This window comes from Hipposideros armiger, unplaced genomic scaffold (assembly GCF_001890085.2).
Source record: "Hipposideros armiger isolate ML-2016 unplaced genomic scaffold, ASM189008v1 scaffold_630, whole genome shotgun sequence".
Taxonomy (NCBI): Eukaryota; Metazoa; Chordata; class Mammalia; order Chiroptera; family Hipposideridae; genus Hipposideros; species Hipposideros armiger.
In genome coordinates this window covers 673659-692342 of record NW_017731980.1, presented here as the reverse complement: position 1 = coordinate 692342, position 18684 = coordinate 673659, and the positions used below count along the sequence as shown (strand labels likewise).

General features: G+C 38.0%; 1 protein-coding gene across 1 annotated transcript in view; it reads right to left on the bottom strand.

Moving 5' to 3' along the window:
- The window catches only part of LRCH2 (leucine rich repeats and calponin homology domain containing 2), a 184287-nt gene that overhangs the window by 58583 nt on the left and 107020 nt on the right, over positions 1–18684 (bottom strand). Inside the window, 2 exon segments of the mRNA XM_019625475.1 lie at positions 14342–14399; positions 15000–15012. Coding sequence (XP_019481020.1) covers positions 14342–14399; positions 15000–15012 — 71 coding nt within the window.

Below are 18684 nucleotides of genomic sequence, written 5' to 3'. Positions count from 1 at the left end.
AGAGGGAAGGGAGGCGTGCAGAGACGCAGCCCACATCCGTGGCTGCGGAGACGCGGGGCCCCAGGAAGCAAGTTGGAAATTGTTACAGCAGCAAGGCGATGGGCTCCCTCCCTATGCCCCGCAGTTCTGCTGAGAGTTCGGCAGAGAGCAAGGTGCCACCCAGCGTCTGAGGCAGAAGCCTCAGCTCAAAATTGAGGCTGGGCTCTCTCAGAGAGAAAGCAAAAAGCAACTCCATAACCAGGACCCCACTTCCACACTCCCTCAGCAATCCTACCCCCGCCCTTCCAGAATCTTAAACTGGTCAATGAACAAAGGAGTAGTGTCAGATTACAGAGGTACTGCAAACCCCCAGGAAATGGGAAAACTCAGCTAGGGAAAAGGCTGAAAGGATTATGGGACTGCCTACCCTGAACCCAACTTTCCTGCGCGGCTTGGCTCCAGGCAGGGCAACTTCAGCGCTGAGTCACAGCTGGACACAGCAGAGGCAGCGCTGGGCCTTTAGCAGCTCAGAAATCTCACACCCTTCACAGCCCCTGGTGCAAAGAGTGCCCTAAGACCCAGGAGTCTTCTGGCTGTGGTGCTCTCAGCATAAGCATCTGGGTAGGCGAGAGCAGAAGCGGCACTGACTTTGTAAAAACTGCCAATCACACCCCATAGCCCCACTCATCTAGAACTGCATTGCCAGGGTCACTCTGGGTGCCAAGTGGCCGGCTCTGCCTCCACAAGATGCAGAGGAGTTTTTGTACAGCAGAGGACAACCTGGAGACAGCTTGGTGGACTTTAGTCAAGACTGGCACTGTTTTTTTTTGGTTATTTTTTGTGTGTTTTGTTTAGTGTTTTGGGTTGTTTTTGTTTTTCTACTTTATTATCATTTTTAGCTTTTGATATACAGACACACACACACACACACACACACATAGGGTTGTAAGAAAAGTCATGACGTATTTTTCCTGTTTTTCGATGCAAAAATGTGCCATGACTTTTCCAACAACCCAATATATATATATATATATATATACATATATATATATTTATGTGTGTAGACATATATAGAGAGAGACATAGAGAGAGGGGAGAGAAAAAAAAGTATATATTTTTTTCTCTCCCTTTTCTTTTTTCTTTTCCCTGCTCTACTTTTCCTCCTTCTATACATTTTTCTGCAATTATTTTTCTTTTGATGTTACTATTTTGTTTGTCGTGTTCCTTTCATTGTTTTGTATTTTTGATATTTATGTGCACGCTTGAGTGTGGGTTGTCTGTTGTTTTTACATGTGAGAGTAACTGATTTCTTTTGGTGGCTGTTGTTGTTGTGCTTGTTGATCCGTTTTGTTCTAAAATCGCTCTGCACCAGGGCCCAGCCAAAGAGGCACAAGAATCATCACACCCACAAGCCAACTCTAGACCACACTAGGGCATTACCAGGTTTGAACTACAAGGGTCACACCCAAATGGAACTCTCTACTGACACAAGAGCCCATATAGGCCAAGCCTCATCTGAGTGGTCAACCCTCACAAAGCAGCTTACAAACTGTGGACATAGGCAATCCTCACAGCTAGTCAGCCTGGGAGTCAATCCCACCTACTGACAAGCCAAAAGCACTCATAGCTCAACTTCAACAGAAGACACACAACACACGGGACACCTCTGGTAAACACACACACAGGAGCATAGGGAGACTGAGCAATTCAAATATAAAGGGCACATACCACGTAAGCCCACCCAGCAAAAGCTGAGAGACCCAGGGGACCTACATAATGCATCGTAGCAAGCACAAAGAGTCAGCCAGAATGGGGAAACAAAGAAACACATCTCAAATAAAAGAACAGAAGAAACCTCTAGAATCAGTGGAATTAGATGAAATAGAGGCAACCAACCTATTAGAGGCAAAGTTGAGAACACTTGATGATTTAAATGTTTAAGGAAATTAGTGAGAATGTGAAGAAGGATGGAGAAATCATGAAAAATAACCAGTTAGAACTAAAGAATACAATTACTGAAATAAAAAATACACTCCAAGGAATTAGCAGCAGATTGAATGAAGCAGAGAATTGAATCAACGGCCAGAAGACAAGATAGCAGAGATCACCCAAGCAGAACAACAAAAAGAAAAAAGAATAAAAAACATTGAAAATACTTTAAGAGAGCTGGACGATAACATCAAGCACAACAACATGCTCATCATAAGAATATCAGAAGGGGGTCGGCCGAGTGGCTCAGCTGGTTAAGAGCTCGATTGGGAGCGCCAGCTCTGAGCAGCAGGGCTGCAGTTCAGATCCCCCACTGAGGGCCAGTGACAATTGCCCTCTAGAGCTAAGATGGTGAACAACAGCTCGACCTGGAGCTGGGCTGCCATGAGTCGCCAGTGACAGTGTAGGCTGCAGCAGGGCTGCAGTGGGCTGCCGGGAGCTACATGAGTGGCTGGCAGCCAGAATGAGCAGCCAGCAGCCGGTGTGAGCTGCCGGGAGCAGCTGTGAGCAGCCGACCAATGACCGGCGACCCATCTGCCTCATTCAGGAAGAGCACAATGATAATACCAACATGGGCCAGTGAAGTGATGTCCTCCACAACTAGACTGAAGAACAAAACAGCAATTTGTCTACCTATCTGTTCTGTTTCCCTGATTCCCCAACGCTGTTCCCGTCCCCCCAACTCCCCAATAAAATCTTTCAAATAAAAGAATAACAGAAGGAGAAGAGAGTAAACAGGGGATTGAGAACATATTTGAAGTAATATGACTGAAAACTTCCCTAACCTGGTGAAGGAAATTGACATACAAGCCCAGGAAGTGCAGATAGTTCAAACCAAGATGAACTCAAACAGTCCCACACCGAGACAGATTATAGTGAAAATGGCAAGGGTTAAAGACAAAGACAGAATCCTAAAAGCAGCAAAAGACAGGCAGCAAGTTACTTACAAGTGTACCCCCATAAGAATATCAGCTGACTTTTCTACAGAAAACTTGCAGGCCAGAGGGAGTGGCAGGAAGTATTCAAAGTGATGAAAAACAAAGGCCTACAACCTAGATTGCTTTATCCAGCAAGATTATCATTTAAAATTGAAGAAGAGATCAAGAGCTTCCCAGAAAAGAATAAGCTAAAGGAATTCATTACCACCATGCCACAATTACAGGAAATGTTAAAAGTGCTTCTTTACCTAGAAGAAAGAGAAAAACAATCTAATGAATGAACACCAGAAACACAAGTAACACAATGGCAATAACAATGCACCTATCAATAATCACATTAAATGTATATGGATTATATGCTCCAAACAAAAGATATAGGGTGGCTGAATGGATAAGAAAACTAGACTCTTGCATATGCTGTATACAAGAGACTCATCTCAGCTCAAAAGACATATACAGGCTGAAACTAAAGGGATGGAGGGCCGGCCGAGTAGCGCATTGGTTAAGTGTTGGCTTAGGATGCCAGCTCTGAGCAGCTGGGCCCCTGGTTCGGATCCTGCATTAGGGCCAGTGATGTGGCGCCCTCTACAGCTAAGATGGTGAACAACCACTTGACCTGGAGCGGGGCTGGCATGAGTCGCCAGTGAAGGTGTAGGCTGCATTGAGGCTGCAGTGGGCTCCCATAAGCTACGTGAGCAGCTGGCAGCTGGTGTGAGCTGCCAAGAGCTGCTGTGAGTGGCCGTCCAGTGACCGGTGACCGATCTGCCTCACCCGGGAAGAGCACAATGATAACACCAACATGGGCCAGTGAAGCGACGTCCTCCACAACTAGACTGAAGAACAAAAGGACAGCAACTTGTCTGTTCCCCTTCCCTGATTCCCCAATGCTTTTCCCCTCCCCCAATTCCCCAATAAAATCTTTAAAAAAAAAAGTAAAGGGATGGAGTAAAATATTTCATGCAAATGGAAATATGAAAAAACCTGGAGGAGCAATACTTCTATCAGACAAAATAGACTTTAAATTGAAGAACATAATAAAAAAAAACAAAGAAGAGCACTACATAATAAAAAAGGGATCGATGAACAAGAGGACATAACCCTAGTAAACATCTATGCACCTAACATAGGAGCACCTAAATATATAAAACAGATATTGACAGACATAAAGACAGAGATCAACAGTAACACTATCATATTAGGGGAATTCAACACACCACTGACAGCAAGGGACAGATCCTCCAGACAGAAAATCAATATGAAAACAGTGACCTTAAATGACACATTAGACCAGCTGTATTTAATTGATATTTTCAGAGCATTTCATGCCAAAGTAAAAAAATATACATTCTTTTCAAGTGCACGTGGAACATTTTCTAAGATAGACCACATGTTAGGCCACAAAAGAAGTCTCAATAAATTTAAGAAAATTGAAATCATATCAGAAATCAACTACAAGAGAAAAACTGGAAAAAAACACAAATTCATGGAGGCTGAATAACGTTATTAAATAGCGAATGGGTAAAAAATGAGATCAAGCAAAAAATCAAAAGATATCTCGAGACAAACGAAAATGAAAACACAAAGACCCAAAATTTAGTGATGCAGTGAAAGCAGTCATAAGAGAGAAGCTCATGGCACTGCAGGCCTACCTAAAGAAACAAGAAACATCTCAAATCAACATGTTATCCTCACACCTCAGGAAACTGGAAAATAAACAGCAAAATAAGCCCAAAAAGAGTATAAGGAAGGAGATAGTAAAGACCAGAGCGGAAATAAACAAATTAGAGGCCAGAAAAACAATACAAAAGATCAATAAAACCAAGAGCTGTTTTTTTGAGAAACCTGGTTTTATTTTTTTATAAACAAAATAAACAAACTTCTAGCCAGACTCATGAAAAAAAAAGAGGACACAAATTACTAAAATCAGGAATGAAAGAGGAGAACAGATAAGAGACACCACAGAAATATGAAACATTTTAAGAAAATACTATGAGCAACTAACTATATGCCAACAAATTTGAGAATCTGGAAGAAATGGATAATTTTGTAGAAGCATACAACCTTCCAAAGCTAACTCAATATCAAATGAAAAATCTGAATGGACTGATTACTACCAAGGAAATTGAATCAGTAATCAAAAAGCTCCCAACAAACAAAAGCCCTGGACCAGACGGCTTCACATGTGAATTTTTCCAAACATTCAAAAAAGAATTATGACCTATTCTACTCAAACAATTCCAAAAAATCCAGAAGCAGAGAAGGCTCTCAAATTCTTTCTATGAGGCCACTATCACCCTGATCCCAAAATCAGACAAAGACATTATAAAACAAGAAAACTACAGGCCAATATTGCTGATGAACGTAGATGCAAAAATCCTCAACAAAAATTAGCAAACAGAATTCAGCAATACATCAAGATCATACACTATGATTCATCCCTGGTATGCAAGGATAGTTCAATATCTGCAAATCAATTAACATAATACATCACATTAACAATATAAAAAATAAAAATCATATGATCACAGCAATAGATGCAGAAAAAGCATTTGATAATATCCGGCAGCCATTTATGATAAAAACTCTTAGCAAAGTGGTAACAGAGGGATCATATCTCAACATAATAAAGGCCATATATGATAAACCCACAGCTAACATTATACTCAATAGGAAAAAGATAAAACCATTTCCCTTAAGATCAGAACAAGACAAGGCTGTCCACTTTCTCCACTTTTATTCAACATAGTTCTGGAAGCTCTAGCCACAGCAATGAGACAAAAAAAATGAAATAAAAGGCATCCAAATTGGTAAAGCGGAAGTAAAGTTGTCATTATATGCAGATGACATGATACTATACATAGAGAACCCTAAAGACTCCACCAAAAATCTGTTATAACTGATAAATAAATTCAGTAAGGTAGCAGAATACAAAATGAATATTTAGTAATCTGATGCATATGTATACACCAATAATAAACTATCAGAAGGAGGAATTAAGAAAACAGTTCCAAGAACTATAAAATACTTAGGAATAAATTTAACCATGGAAGTAAAAGACCTCTACTCAGAAAGTTATAAGACACTAAAGAAAGAATTTAAAGAAGATACAAATAAATGAAAACACATACCATGCTCATGGATAGGAAGAATTAATATAGTTAAAGTGTCCATACTGCCTAAGTCAATAAATATATAGATTCAATTCAATTCTTATCAAACTACCAAGGACATTTTTCACAGAAATAGAAAATATAATCCTAAAATTTACATGGAACCATAAAAGACCTCGAATAGTCATAGCAATCCTGAGAAACAAGAACTCAGTCAGTAGTATCATGCTACCCAACATCAAATCATCCTACAAGGCTACAGTAATCAAAACAGTACAGTACTGGCATAAAAACAGACAAATAGATCAATGAAATGGAATAAAGAGTGCAGAATTAAATCCATTCATATAAGGTCAGTTAATTTATGATAACGAAAGCAAGAATGTACATTGGGGTAAAGATAGTCTATTTAATAAATGGTGCAGGGAAAACTGGAGTAACACATGCAAAAAAATGAAACTGGACCACCTCCTTATGCCATGTACAGGAAAAAATTCAAAATGGATTAAAGACTTAAGTGTAGGACCTGAAAACATAAGACTCCTAGAAGAAAACATAAGGAGTAAATTTGCAGACATTACCCTGAGCAATATTTTTACTGATATATTCCCTTGGGCAAGGAAGTAAAAGAAAAAATAAACATACGGGATTACATCAAACTTAAGTCTTTTCACAGCAAAGGAAACCATCAATAAAAAAAAAGGAAGTCTACTGAATGGGAGACAATATTTGTCAATGACATATCTGATAACGGGTTAATATCCAAAATTTATAAAATACTCATGCAACTCAACACCAAAAAAACAAACAACCAAATTAAAAAATGGGCAGAGGATATGAAGAGACACTTCTCTATAAAGGACATACAGATGGCCAACAGGCATATGAAAAAATGGTAACCCTCACTATTCATTAGAGAAATGCAAATAAAAACCAAAATGAGATACCACTTCAATCAGGTCAGAATGGCTATCATCAATAAATTAACAAACAACAAGTGCTGGCGAGGCTGTGGAGAAAAGCGAACCCTGGTGCACTGTTGGTGGGACTGCTGATTGGTGCACCCATTATGGAAATCAGTATGGAGGTGTCTCAAAAAACTGGAAATGGAACTACCTTATTACCCAACAATTCCACTCTTGGGTATCTATCCAGAGAAACCCAAGACGCTAATTTGAAAACATAAATGCATCCCTATGCTTATTGCAGTGTTATTTAGAATAGCCAACACTTGGAAACAGCCGAAATGTCCATCGGTAGATGACTGGATTAAGAAACTGTGGTACAGGCGACTGATGTGCCTCGCCCGGGAAGAGCGCAATGATGGTGCCAACTTGGGCCAGTAAAACAAGGTCCTCCACAACTAGACTGAAAAACAAAAGGACAGCAACTTGTCTGTTCCCCTTCTCACAATTCCCCAGTGCTGTTCCCATCCCCTAATTCCCCAATAAAATCTTTAAAAAAAAAAGAAACGGTGGTACATTCATACAATGGAGTATTAACTCAGCTATAAAGAAGAATGAAATCTTAGCATTTGCAATGATATGGATGGACCTAGAGAACATTATGCTAAGTGAAATAAGTCAGTCAGAGAAAGACAAATACGATATGATCTCACTTATATGTAGAATCTAAAGAACTGAATAAATGAGCAAAGTAAACAGAAACAGTCTCAGAGATATAGAGTAAAAACTGATGGTTGCTAGATGGGAGGGGGGTGGGGATGAGAGAGAAGGGGAAGGGATTAGACAACACAAATTGGTAACTATTGTGTTGCGGAATAGTCATGACACATTTTTGCAACAAAAAACAGAAAAAATACATCTTGACTTTTCTGACAACACAATATAATCACGGGATGCGGAGTATAGTGTGGGGAGTAGAGTCGATGGAATTGTAATACATTGTATGATATTGAGGGTGAGGGTGTGGTGGATTGGAGGAGGGAGGTTGTCACTTTGTGAGGGGTGAAAAGTATAACTATTATACTATTTTGTACACCTGAAACCAATAAAAAAATTAAAAGGTCAAAGGGATACAAAACCATCAGCAAGATTACTGACAGACAGAAGCAGGAAATGGCAACCCCTACACAGAATAGGGCACTGGACACTTAAACATAACATAAAGGGTAAAAACATAAAAACATAAAAAAGGAATAAAGCAAGAGAATTTGCTACTGCACCTCGAAATCAACTCACGGCAGAAATAGGGATAATTTGTGACAACAACATAAAAGGGGAGAGAGTAAAGGTCTGAATTTGCAAAGGGGAATGGATATAAGAAGCATGCTGAAAACAAAAGTACTATTGTACATATAAACCTTTCTTTTACATGAACTTAAAGGAAACCACTCAAAAAATTATCCAGAACTGACACACAGAACATACAAAAGAGGGAACAGAAGAAAAAATCACAGACTACAACCACACTAAAATAACAGAGAAACAAAAAGGCCGAGAAACAATGGAGACACTGAGCTACCAGAATACAAGATAAAATGGCTACAGAAAATGCTCATATATCAATAATCACCCCGAAAGTAAATGGACTGCATTCACCAATAAAGAAGCACAGAGTAGCAGATTGGATCATAAACAAAACCCAACCATATACTGCCTCAAAGAGACACATCTAAGCTACAAGGACACATATAGACTCAAAGTTAAAGGGTGGAAAACGATACTCCAAGCAAATGGCATCCAGAGGAAAGTGAGTATTGCCATACTTACAAGGTGTGATAAAAAATTATGGGGAATATTTAAATTAAAAAATTATTAAAGAAAAAAACACATTGCCACTAATTCCCCTCAAAATACTACCCCTTGCTTCGAACACACTTATTCCATCATTCTTGCCACTTTCTGAAGCACTTCTGGAAGTCCTCTTTTGTGAGTATCTTTACTTGCGCTGTGGTGGCTGCCTCAATGTCCTGAATCAGTTCAAAACGTTTACCTTTCATGGTCATTTTGACTGAGGGAAAGAGCCAGAATTTGCACACTGCCAGATATGGTGAATAAGGTGAATGAGGACACACCGTAATGTTTTTATTTGACAAAAATTGCTAGACCAGAACTGATGTGTCAAATGAAGCACTGTCATGATGGAGGATGAAGTAAAGACACTCACGAAAGAAAACTTCCAGAAGTGCTTCACAAAGTGGAAAGAATGATGGGTCAAGTGTATTCAAAGCTAAGGGGAGTATTTTGAGGGGGATTAATGGCAATGTGTCTTTTACTGTAATACTTTATCTATTTATTGAAATATTCACAGTATTTTGTGATTACACCTCATATATATCATGAAACAGACTTCAGGATACAACAGGTAACAGGAAACAAAAAAAATCAAAGCATAACTAACTGAAATAGAGAAGACAATAGAAAAAAATTAATGCAACAAAGCTGGTTCTTTGAAAAGGTTAATAAAATTGACAAAGTTTTGGTTAGACTCATGAAGGGAAAAAAAAAGAAAAGACACAAATAAAATCAGAAATGAAATAGGAGAAATTATCACGGGTACCACAGAAATAGAAAGGATTATAAAAGAATACTATGAAGGCCTATATAACACCAATTTCAATAACCTAGAAGAAATGAACAAATTATTAGAAATATATAACTTTCCTAGACTGAATCACAATGAATGGGAAAATCTAAATAGACTGATCAACAGTAAGGAAATTCAAACAATCATCCAAAACCTCCACAAAAGCAAAAGTCCAGGACCACATGGCTTCACTGGTGAATTATATGCAACATTCGAAGATTTAATACCTGTCCTTCTCAAATTATTCCAAAAAAATTTAAGGAGATGCAATATTTACTAAATAATTTTATAAGACCAACAGTACCCTGATACGAAAATCTGGTTAGAATAACCAGGTTAGGAAAAAAAACAACTACAGATCAATGCCTCTGATGAATACAGGTGCAAAAAATCCTAAACAAAATACTAGTAAATCAAATACAACAATATATTATAAAGATCAAGTGTGGCTCATTCAATGAGCACAAGGATCGTTCAACATGTGCCTATCAATCAATGAGATACACCACAAACAAAATTAAAGATAAAAATCATGATTTATCAATAGATTCAGCAAAAGCATTTGTCAAGATACAACATCCATTTATTTTTAAAACAATAAAATGAGTATACAAGTACCTCAACATAATAAAGGCAATATACAACAAATCCACAGCTAATATCATACTCAATGGTTAAATACAGAAAGCTTTTCCTCTAAAATCAGGAACAAGACAGGAATGCCTCAGTCACCAATGTTATTCAACATAGTACTATTAGAAGTCCTAGCCAGAGCAATCAAGCAAGAGAAAGAAATAAAAGACATCCAAACTGGGAATGAAGAAATTACATTGTCACTTTTTGCAGTTGACATTATCGTTATATAGAAAACCCTAAAAACTCCACCAAAAAGTTTTAGAAACAATAAACAAATACAGTAGAATTGCAGGACACAAAATCAATGTACAAAAATCCATTGCATTCCTATATACTAACAATAAAATTTCAGAAAAATAAAAAAATCCTTCTGCAATCACAACCAATAAAATAAAATAAAATAAAGTGCCTAGTCTTAAACTTAACAAAGGATGTGAAGTACCTAAACACTGAAAAGTATGAGACATTATTAAAAGAAATTGAAAAAAACAAGAAGAAATGGAAAGATATTCCAAATTCATAGATTGGAATTATCAACATAGTTAAAATGGCCATATTATCCAAAGCAATATACAGATTTAAGGCAAACCCCCCCACACCGCCCCATCAAAATCACAATGGCATTTTTTCAAGAAACAGAACAACAACAAAAATCACCCGATTTGTATGGAACAGACACTTCTCCCAAGAAGACATACAAGTGGTCAGCAGATGTATGAAAAAAAGCTGAAATTCACTAGCGATTAGGCAAATACAAAAACAAAGCCACAATGAGATACCACTTCACACCTGTTACAATGGCTATTATTAACAAGACAAGTAATAGCAAGCGTGGGAAAGGTTAGAAGTAATAAGGAACCCTCATACATGGCTGGTGGGAATGTAAATTGGTACAGCCACTATGGAAAACACTATGGAGGCTCCTGAAAAAATTAACAATAAAATTATCATATGACCTAGCAATCCCTCTCCTGGGTATCTACTCAAGAAATCGGGAAACATTTATCTATAAAGAAGTCTGTACCTCGATGTTCACTGCAGCATTATTCATGGTGGCCAAGACATAGAAAAAAAATCAAAGTGTCCTTTGTCCTTTGATAGATTATTGGATAGAGAAGATGTGGTGCATATACACAATGGAATATTACTCAGTCATAAGAAAAGATGAAATACTGCCATTTGTGACAACATGGATGGATCTTGAGATTATCGTGCTAAGCGAAATAAATCAGACAAAAAGCCAAGAACCATATGACTTCACTCATATGTGGGATGTAAAACTGAAAGTAACAAAGGAACGAGACAAAGAAACAAAAACTCATAGACACAGACAACAGTTTACTGGTTACCGGGGGTAAGTGGGTGGTGGTAGAAGAGGAAAAAGTGGATCAAATATATGGTGATGCAAGGAGAACAGACTCTGGCTGGTGAACACAGAATGCAATATATACATGATGTAATATAGAAAAGTACAATTAAAACCTATATAATTTTACTAACCAATGTCACCCAAATAAATTTAATTAAAAAAAATTTAAAACCTAGAAATAAATTTAACCAAGGAAGTAAGAGACTTATACTCAGAAAATTATAAGACACTGAAGAAATTAAAGCAGATACAAATAAATGGAAACATATACTATGCTCATGGATAGGAAGAATTAGCATAGTTAAAAGGTCCATACTACCCAAAGCAATCTTAGATTCAATGCAATCCCTATCAAAATACCACAGGCATTTTTCACAGATCAAGAATAAATGATCCTAAAATTTATATGGAACCATAAAAGACCCTGAATAGCTATGGCAATCCTGAGAAAGAACAAAGCTGGAGGTATAACATTATGTGATATCAAATTATACTACACCACATAAATCAAAACACCATGGTATTGGCATAAAAACAGACACATAGATCAATGGAATAGAATAGAGAACCCAGAAATATATCCATGCCTGTATGGTCATTTAATCTATGACAAAGGAAGCAAGAATTTAGTCTTCACATGTCAACTATCAAAAGAATATACAAGAGGGATCAGACGAGTGGCTCAGTTTGTTAAAAGTTTGCTCAAGAGTGCGAGCTCTGAGCAACAGGGTCAACAATTCGATTCCCAGCCCGAGCTGAGCTGCTGCTGAGCTGCCAACAGGTGGCAGGATGGTTCAGCTAAAAAAAGTAAAAAATAAAAGTAAAAAAAATAAATAATATACAGGAGAAAAGAACTTCAAACTAAAGCTAAATATTGAATACTAAAATACATAATGAAATAAATATAAGTTGGTAATTACAGTAAAATGGTTAACATAAAGAAACCAATTTCATTACCCCAGTTTTCTCCCTAGCTTGATCTAGTAGAGCCTCACTAGGAGAAATCACAGTGAGAGGCAAAGGACACACATCATAGGCAAAATAGTGTAGCTTTGCACCAAACAATTTCGAGATTAATGGCACCTTTATTCTTCTTTGCATGGGCATACACTGAAATTGTCCTGATTCCTGAAATACAGAATTGAGGTAAAAAAAAAATCTAAGACTACATATTAGGAAACAATACATTTTTAAAGAGTGACTTTAAAAAATGGATGTAGCAGTGTGTACTACGGGCAGGGGTGATGTCAGAATTATTCTACGGGGTGAAGGTGGTGGCCAAATTAAAATGACCTTCACAACAGTAAATTCTCAATTCTCACCTGACCACATCCACTAGCATTGTGATCATTGATGTGTATGACTCATATTGGAGCACAAAGGAGGAAAAAGTTGAAATCCATTTATTTATAAAAAATATTTTATGTATTTCTCCTGTATAAAATTTTGCTGTGCATTTGTGTACATTGATATTTAATGTTTTACGATGTGATACTCAAAGTAAAAGTAAACATCTTTTTTATCTATTCAAGATTATTAACACATTTCCCTAATCCAGTTACCAGTACCTGGCCCCTTAATAATTAAGGCTTCCACAAACTCTGGATACCTTCATGCACATCTTGCTGCTCTGGTTCTCTGGAAGAGTTTTTCACTGAATGATGCCCTATAACATAAAGGCCTACATCTGTATTCACATTTCACATACATAAACTAAACCTAAAGATGGTAGAAGGATGTTTTGGGAGAGGACAGGGAAGTAATTATAGAAAAGCAAGCAGAGAAGAAAGAATGGATAGATTTCAAGTGTTGAGAAAACTACCTAATTAATTATAATGTGCTAGAAGTTAACACAATGTTCTACAAATTGGAATGTTCAAATGATAACAAAAACAACAATCACAAGAAACAGGCAGTATACATGATTTCTATAATTCAAAACCAAAATAATAAACTTCTCAAAATCTGATTTTGATTTCCATGATCCTTAATTATACTTCAATATAACTTTTCATAATTACTTTATTTTTATTTATCTGTATTACATAGTACTCAGAAGAACATCTTTCTACAATAAGTAAAAATTTTCAGGGTACACCAAAAAGCAAAGTTATTATGAAAAGGAAAGACATAATAGAAAATACTATAAAATAGAATAAGTTAGCAGGAATGAATATGTAATGAAAACAAGTAAACTCAAGCTATTCATTGGAAAAGCCCACACACATTGTAATTTTTTCCTTAAGGATGATAACAAACAAACTTCAAGAAGTCAGATAAACATTTTCTTATTAAGCCACATAATAAGAAAATCAGTATAAGAAAAAGAGCAGTAGCCACATCTCCAATACAAACATATATAAGTAGGGTTAAAGGAAATGGGAAGAATTGCTAAATAATTTACAGAGCAACATTATTTTAAGATAATTTTTAAGACAATAGACTTCTTAAATTTTTCTAAATTATACTGAAGGTAAAACTATGACTTGCAGGGGATTCCAGTCAAGATAATGGAGTAGGTAAACGCTGTACCCGCCTCCTCCCAGGACTGCAAAAAATTACAACTAATGTACAGAACAACCATCATTGAGAACTGTCTGAAGTCTAGCTGAATAGAAGTCCAATAATTAAAGATATACAGAAAGACATGTTAAGACTGGCAAGAGGGGCAGAGATGCAAAATGGGCAGATACCACATCCATGTGTGGCAGTTAAAAATCAAGAGGGATGCCTGAGGGCTGGCTGAGTGGCTCAGTTAGTTAAGAGCTCGCTCAAGATTGTGAGCTCTGAGCAACAGCGGTTTGAGTCCTGGCCTGAGCTGAGCAGCTGCTAAGCTGCCAATAGGTAGCAGGATGGCTCAGCTAAAAAAAACAAAAACACCCGAGGGATGCCTCAAATGTGCATGGCCCCACTGAGTAATGAGGGGTCCCTACCCCACACCAGGCTCCCCAACTCAGGGTTCCAGTGCCAGGAAGAGAATTCCCCATAACTTCTGGCTGTGAAAACCAGTGGAGACTGTGGCTGAGTAAGAGGGAGGGCTGCTGCAGTCCCAGGCACTCCTCTTAAAGTTCCTGTGCATAAACTTACTCGCTAATGGACTCACTCACTCTGAGTCCCAGCACTGGAGCACCACCTCAAAAGGTGTCAGGGACACACGGGGAGGAACTCAGTTGTCTGGCTGCAGGGAGAGGCCTGAAGGAGCAGCTTTCTCCCAGATAGAAATACTGGCAGAATCCACTGTTCCTCTGTTGAGCCCTCCCCACACCCAGCCTATATGCATAAGCAGGTGCTATATTTGAGTCTCCATCAACTTGGCTAAAACACTTCGCCCCGCCCTAAGAATTCCCTGAGGCCCTGCTCCACCCAACTTGAGAGCCAGCCCACCCAAGCCCCTTCCAGTGGCTTTTCCAAACAAAGGGCCTGTCTTGCTTCATGCTGCAGCCTTTCCTAAAATCTCTCAAAGGTTCACAAACCCCAAAAAAGCAGCCTGTGGCCTTGGAAAGCTCTGCACCTCTTGCTAAGCAGCCCCAAGCCCTGCACTAGTGGCAGCCAGCCTCGGTTCACAGCTAAGCTTCTCTTAGGCACCTACAAGCCCAACACAAGTGGTAACCATCTGCAGATCACTTTGTAGCTCATAGCAAGAGGACCCGGACAAGGCACAGGCAGCAGCAGACCTTGGCCTGCACTAGAGCCCTTACCAAGAGCTCCCAGAACCTACTAACCCAGTGGCCAGGTTCAGTTCACTCTTGACTACCATCAAATCACCTCCACAAAGGACACACCCAACAGGCAGACTCCCCAGGCACCAGAACCATGCTAAAGTGAATCCTGCTCCATACCTTAGTGCCTGCATAACAGCTCTTCCACTGTAGTCACAGCCAGTCCTCACAACCAATCAGCCCAAGGATCAATCCCTCCCACTGATGTGCAAACAACAACCAAGGCTTAAAAACAGGAGGGCACAAACACCCCAAATAAGGGACACGCATGAACACCTGGCTCAGGTGACTAGTGAGACTGTGCTACCAGACCCCACAGGACACGTACCACATAATGCCACTCTACCAAGATCAGGAGATATAGCAGCTCTACATAATATACAGAAGCAAACACAGGGAGGCAGCCAAACTGAGGAGACAAAAAAAATGTCCCAAGCGAAAGATTAGAACACAGCTTCAGATAAAGAACTAAACAAAATAGAGACAAGCAACCTACCAGATACAGAGTTGAAAAAACTGGTTATAAGGATGCTCAGTGATCTCAGTGAAAACTTCAAATAAGAGATAGAAAACAAAAATTGAGGTAGAAAACATAAAAAAAAGAACTAGTCAGAAAAAAGAATATAATCATGGTAATAATTGAAATGAAAAATATATTGAAGGGAATAAACAGTAGATTAGATAAAGAAGAGGACTGAATCAGCAATTTGGAAGATAAGGTAGCAGAAAACACCCAACCAGAACAGCAAAAACAAAAGAGAATCCAAAAAAAAAGTATAATTCAAGAGGCCTCTAGGACAATATCAAGCATACTAACATTCACATCACAGGTGTAACAGAAGGAAAAGAGAGGGCAAGGAACTGAAAACTTATTAGAAGAAATAATGATAGAGAACTTCCCTAACCTGGTGAAGAAAATAGACATACATGCCCAGGAAGTTCAGAAAGTTCCAAACAAGATTAATCCAAAGAGGCCAACACCAAGACACACCACAATTAAAATACCAAAGGTTAAAGACAAAGAGAGAATCTTAAAAGCACCAAGAGAAATGCAGTTAGTTACCTACAAGGGAGCTCTCATAAGACAGTGAACTGATTTCTCAAAAGAAACTTTGCAGGCCAGAAGGGACTGGCAGGACATATTCTAAGTGATGAAAAGCAAGGACATACCTCCAAGATTACTCTACCCAGCAAGGCTATCATTTAAAATTGAAGGAGAGATAAAGAGCTTTGCAGACAAGAAAAAGCTAAAGGAGGTCATCACCACCAAAAGAGTATTATCAGAAAAGTTAAAGGGACAAGAAGAGGAAGGGGAAGGGGAAGGGGAAGAAGAGAAAAAGGAGAAGGGGGAAGGGGAAATGAAGAAGATGAAAGAGGAAGAGGAGGAGGAGGAGAAGAAGAAGAGGAGGAAGAAGAGGAAGAAGAAGAGGAGGAAGGAGAAAAAAATGAATAAAGTATCAATAACTACATTATCTATGAACAATTACTTTAAATGTAAATGGCTTAAGTGTTCCAATCAAAAGACATATGGTAACTGAATAGGTAAGAAAACAAGACCCTTACACATGCTGCTTACAAGAGACTCAATTCAGAAAGAAAAACACACAGACTGAAGTAAATGGATGGAAAAAGATACTTCATTAAAACGGAAGCAAAAAACAAAGGCTGGAGTAGTTATACTTCTGCCCACAAAGGCTATAAGAGGTAAAGAAGGACTCAGCAATTCCACTTCTTGGTATTTACCCAAAGAAGCCCAAAACACCAATTAAAAAGACATTATGTAAACATATGTTCACTGCAGCATTATTTACAATAGCCAAGATATGGAAGCAACCCAAGTGTCCATGTACAAATGATTGGATGAAGAGGATATATATATATATATATATATATATATATATATATATATATATATATATATATATAATATATATATATATATATATGTATATATATGTATATATACAATGAAATATTACTCAGCTACAAAAAAAGAATGAAATCTTGTCATTTGCAACAACATGGGTGGACCTAGAGAGTACTATACTGAGTGGAGTAAGTCAGACAAATGCCATGTGATTTCACTTATATGTGGAATCTAAAGAAGAAAATAAACGAACAGACAAAACAGAAACAAACTCATAGATACAGAGAATGTTTAGAGGGTTTCCAGATGGGAGGGGATGTGGGGATGGGTGAAAAAGGGGAAGGGATTAAGAAGTACAAATTGGTACTTACAATATAGTCATGGGTATGTAAAGTATAGTATAGAGAATATATCAAATAATATTGTTAATGACTACATATGCTGTTAGATGGGTACGATTTATCAGTGCCATCACTTTGTAAATTATATAAACGTCTAATCACTATGTTATACACCCGAATTAATATAATATTGTATGTCAACTCTAACTTAAAAATTAAAAACAATTATTTTAAAAAGAATCAAAGAAATTTATAAAAGTAGTATGAATTAATAGACAAGCTGCAAAACTGCTTTAAGAAATTCATCACTAGAGGCATTTCTCTAAAGAGGACATACAAATGGCCAAGAGGCATATGAAAAAATGTTCAACCTCACTGATCATTAGAGAAATGCAAATAAAAACCACAATGAGATACCACTTCACTCCGATCAGGATGGCTATCATCAATAAATCAATAAACAACAAGTGCTGGTGAGGCTGTGGAGAAAAGGGAACCCTGCTACACTGTTGGTGGGACTGCAGATTGATACAGCCATTATGGAAATCATAATGGAGGTATCTCAAAACACTGGAAATGGAACTACCGTATGACCCAGCAATTCCACTCTTGGGTATCTATCCAAAGAAACCCAAGATGCTAATTTGAAAAAATATATGCACCCCTATGTTTATTGCAGTGCTATTCACAATATCCAAGACATGGAAACAACTGAAATGCCCATCAGTAGATGACTGGATTAAGAAACTGTGGTACATTTATACAATGGAGTATTACTCCGCTATAAAAAAAAGAATGAAATCGTACCATTTGCGACGATATGGATGAACCTAGAGACTATTATGTTAAGTGAAATAAGTCAGTCGGAGAAAGACAAATACCATATGATTTCACTTATATGTGGAATCTAAACAACTGAATGAATGAGCAAAGTAAACAGAAATGGGCTCAGAGATATAGAGGAACAACTGATGGTTGCTAGTTGGGAGGGGGTGTGGATGAGGGAGAAGGGGAAGGGATTAGACAGCATAGATAACTACAATATTGCCACAGGGATATGAAGACAGTTCAAGAAATATAGTTAATAATGTTGTCAATATTTTGTAGTGTGTCAGATGGTCACATGTCTTGCTAGGGGGACCACATCATGGATGGGGTAGAGGCTAGATCACTGCACTGTACACCTG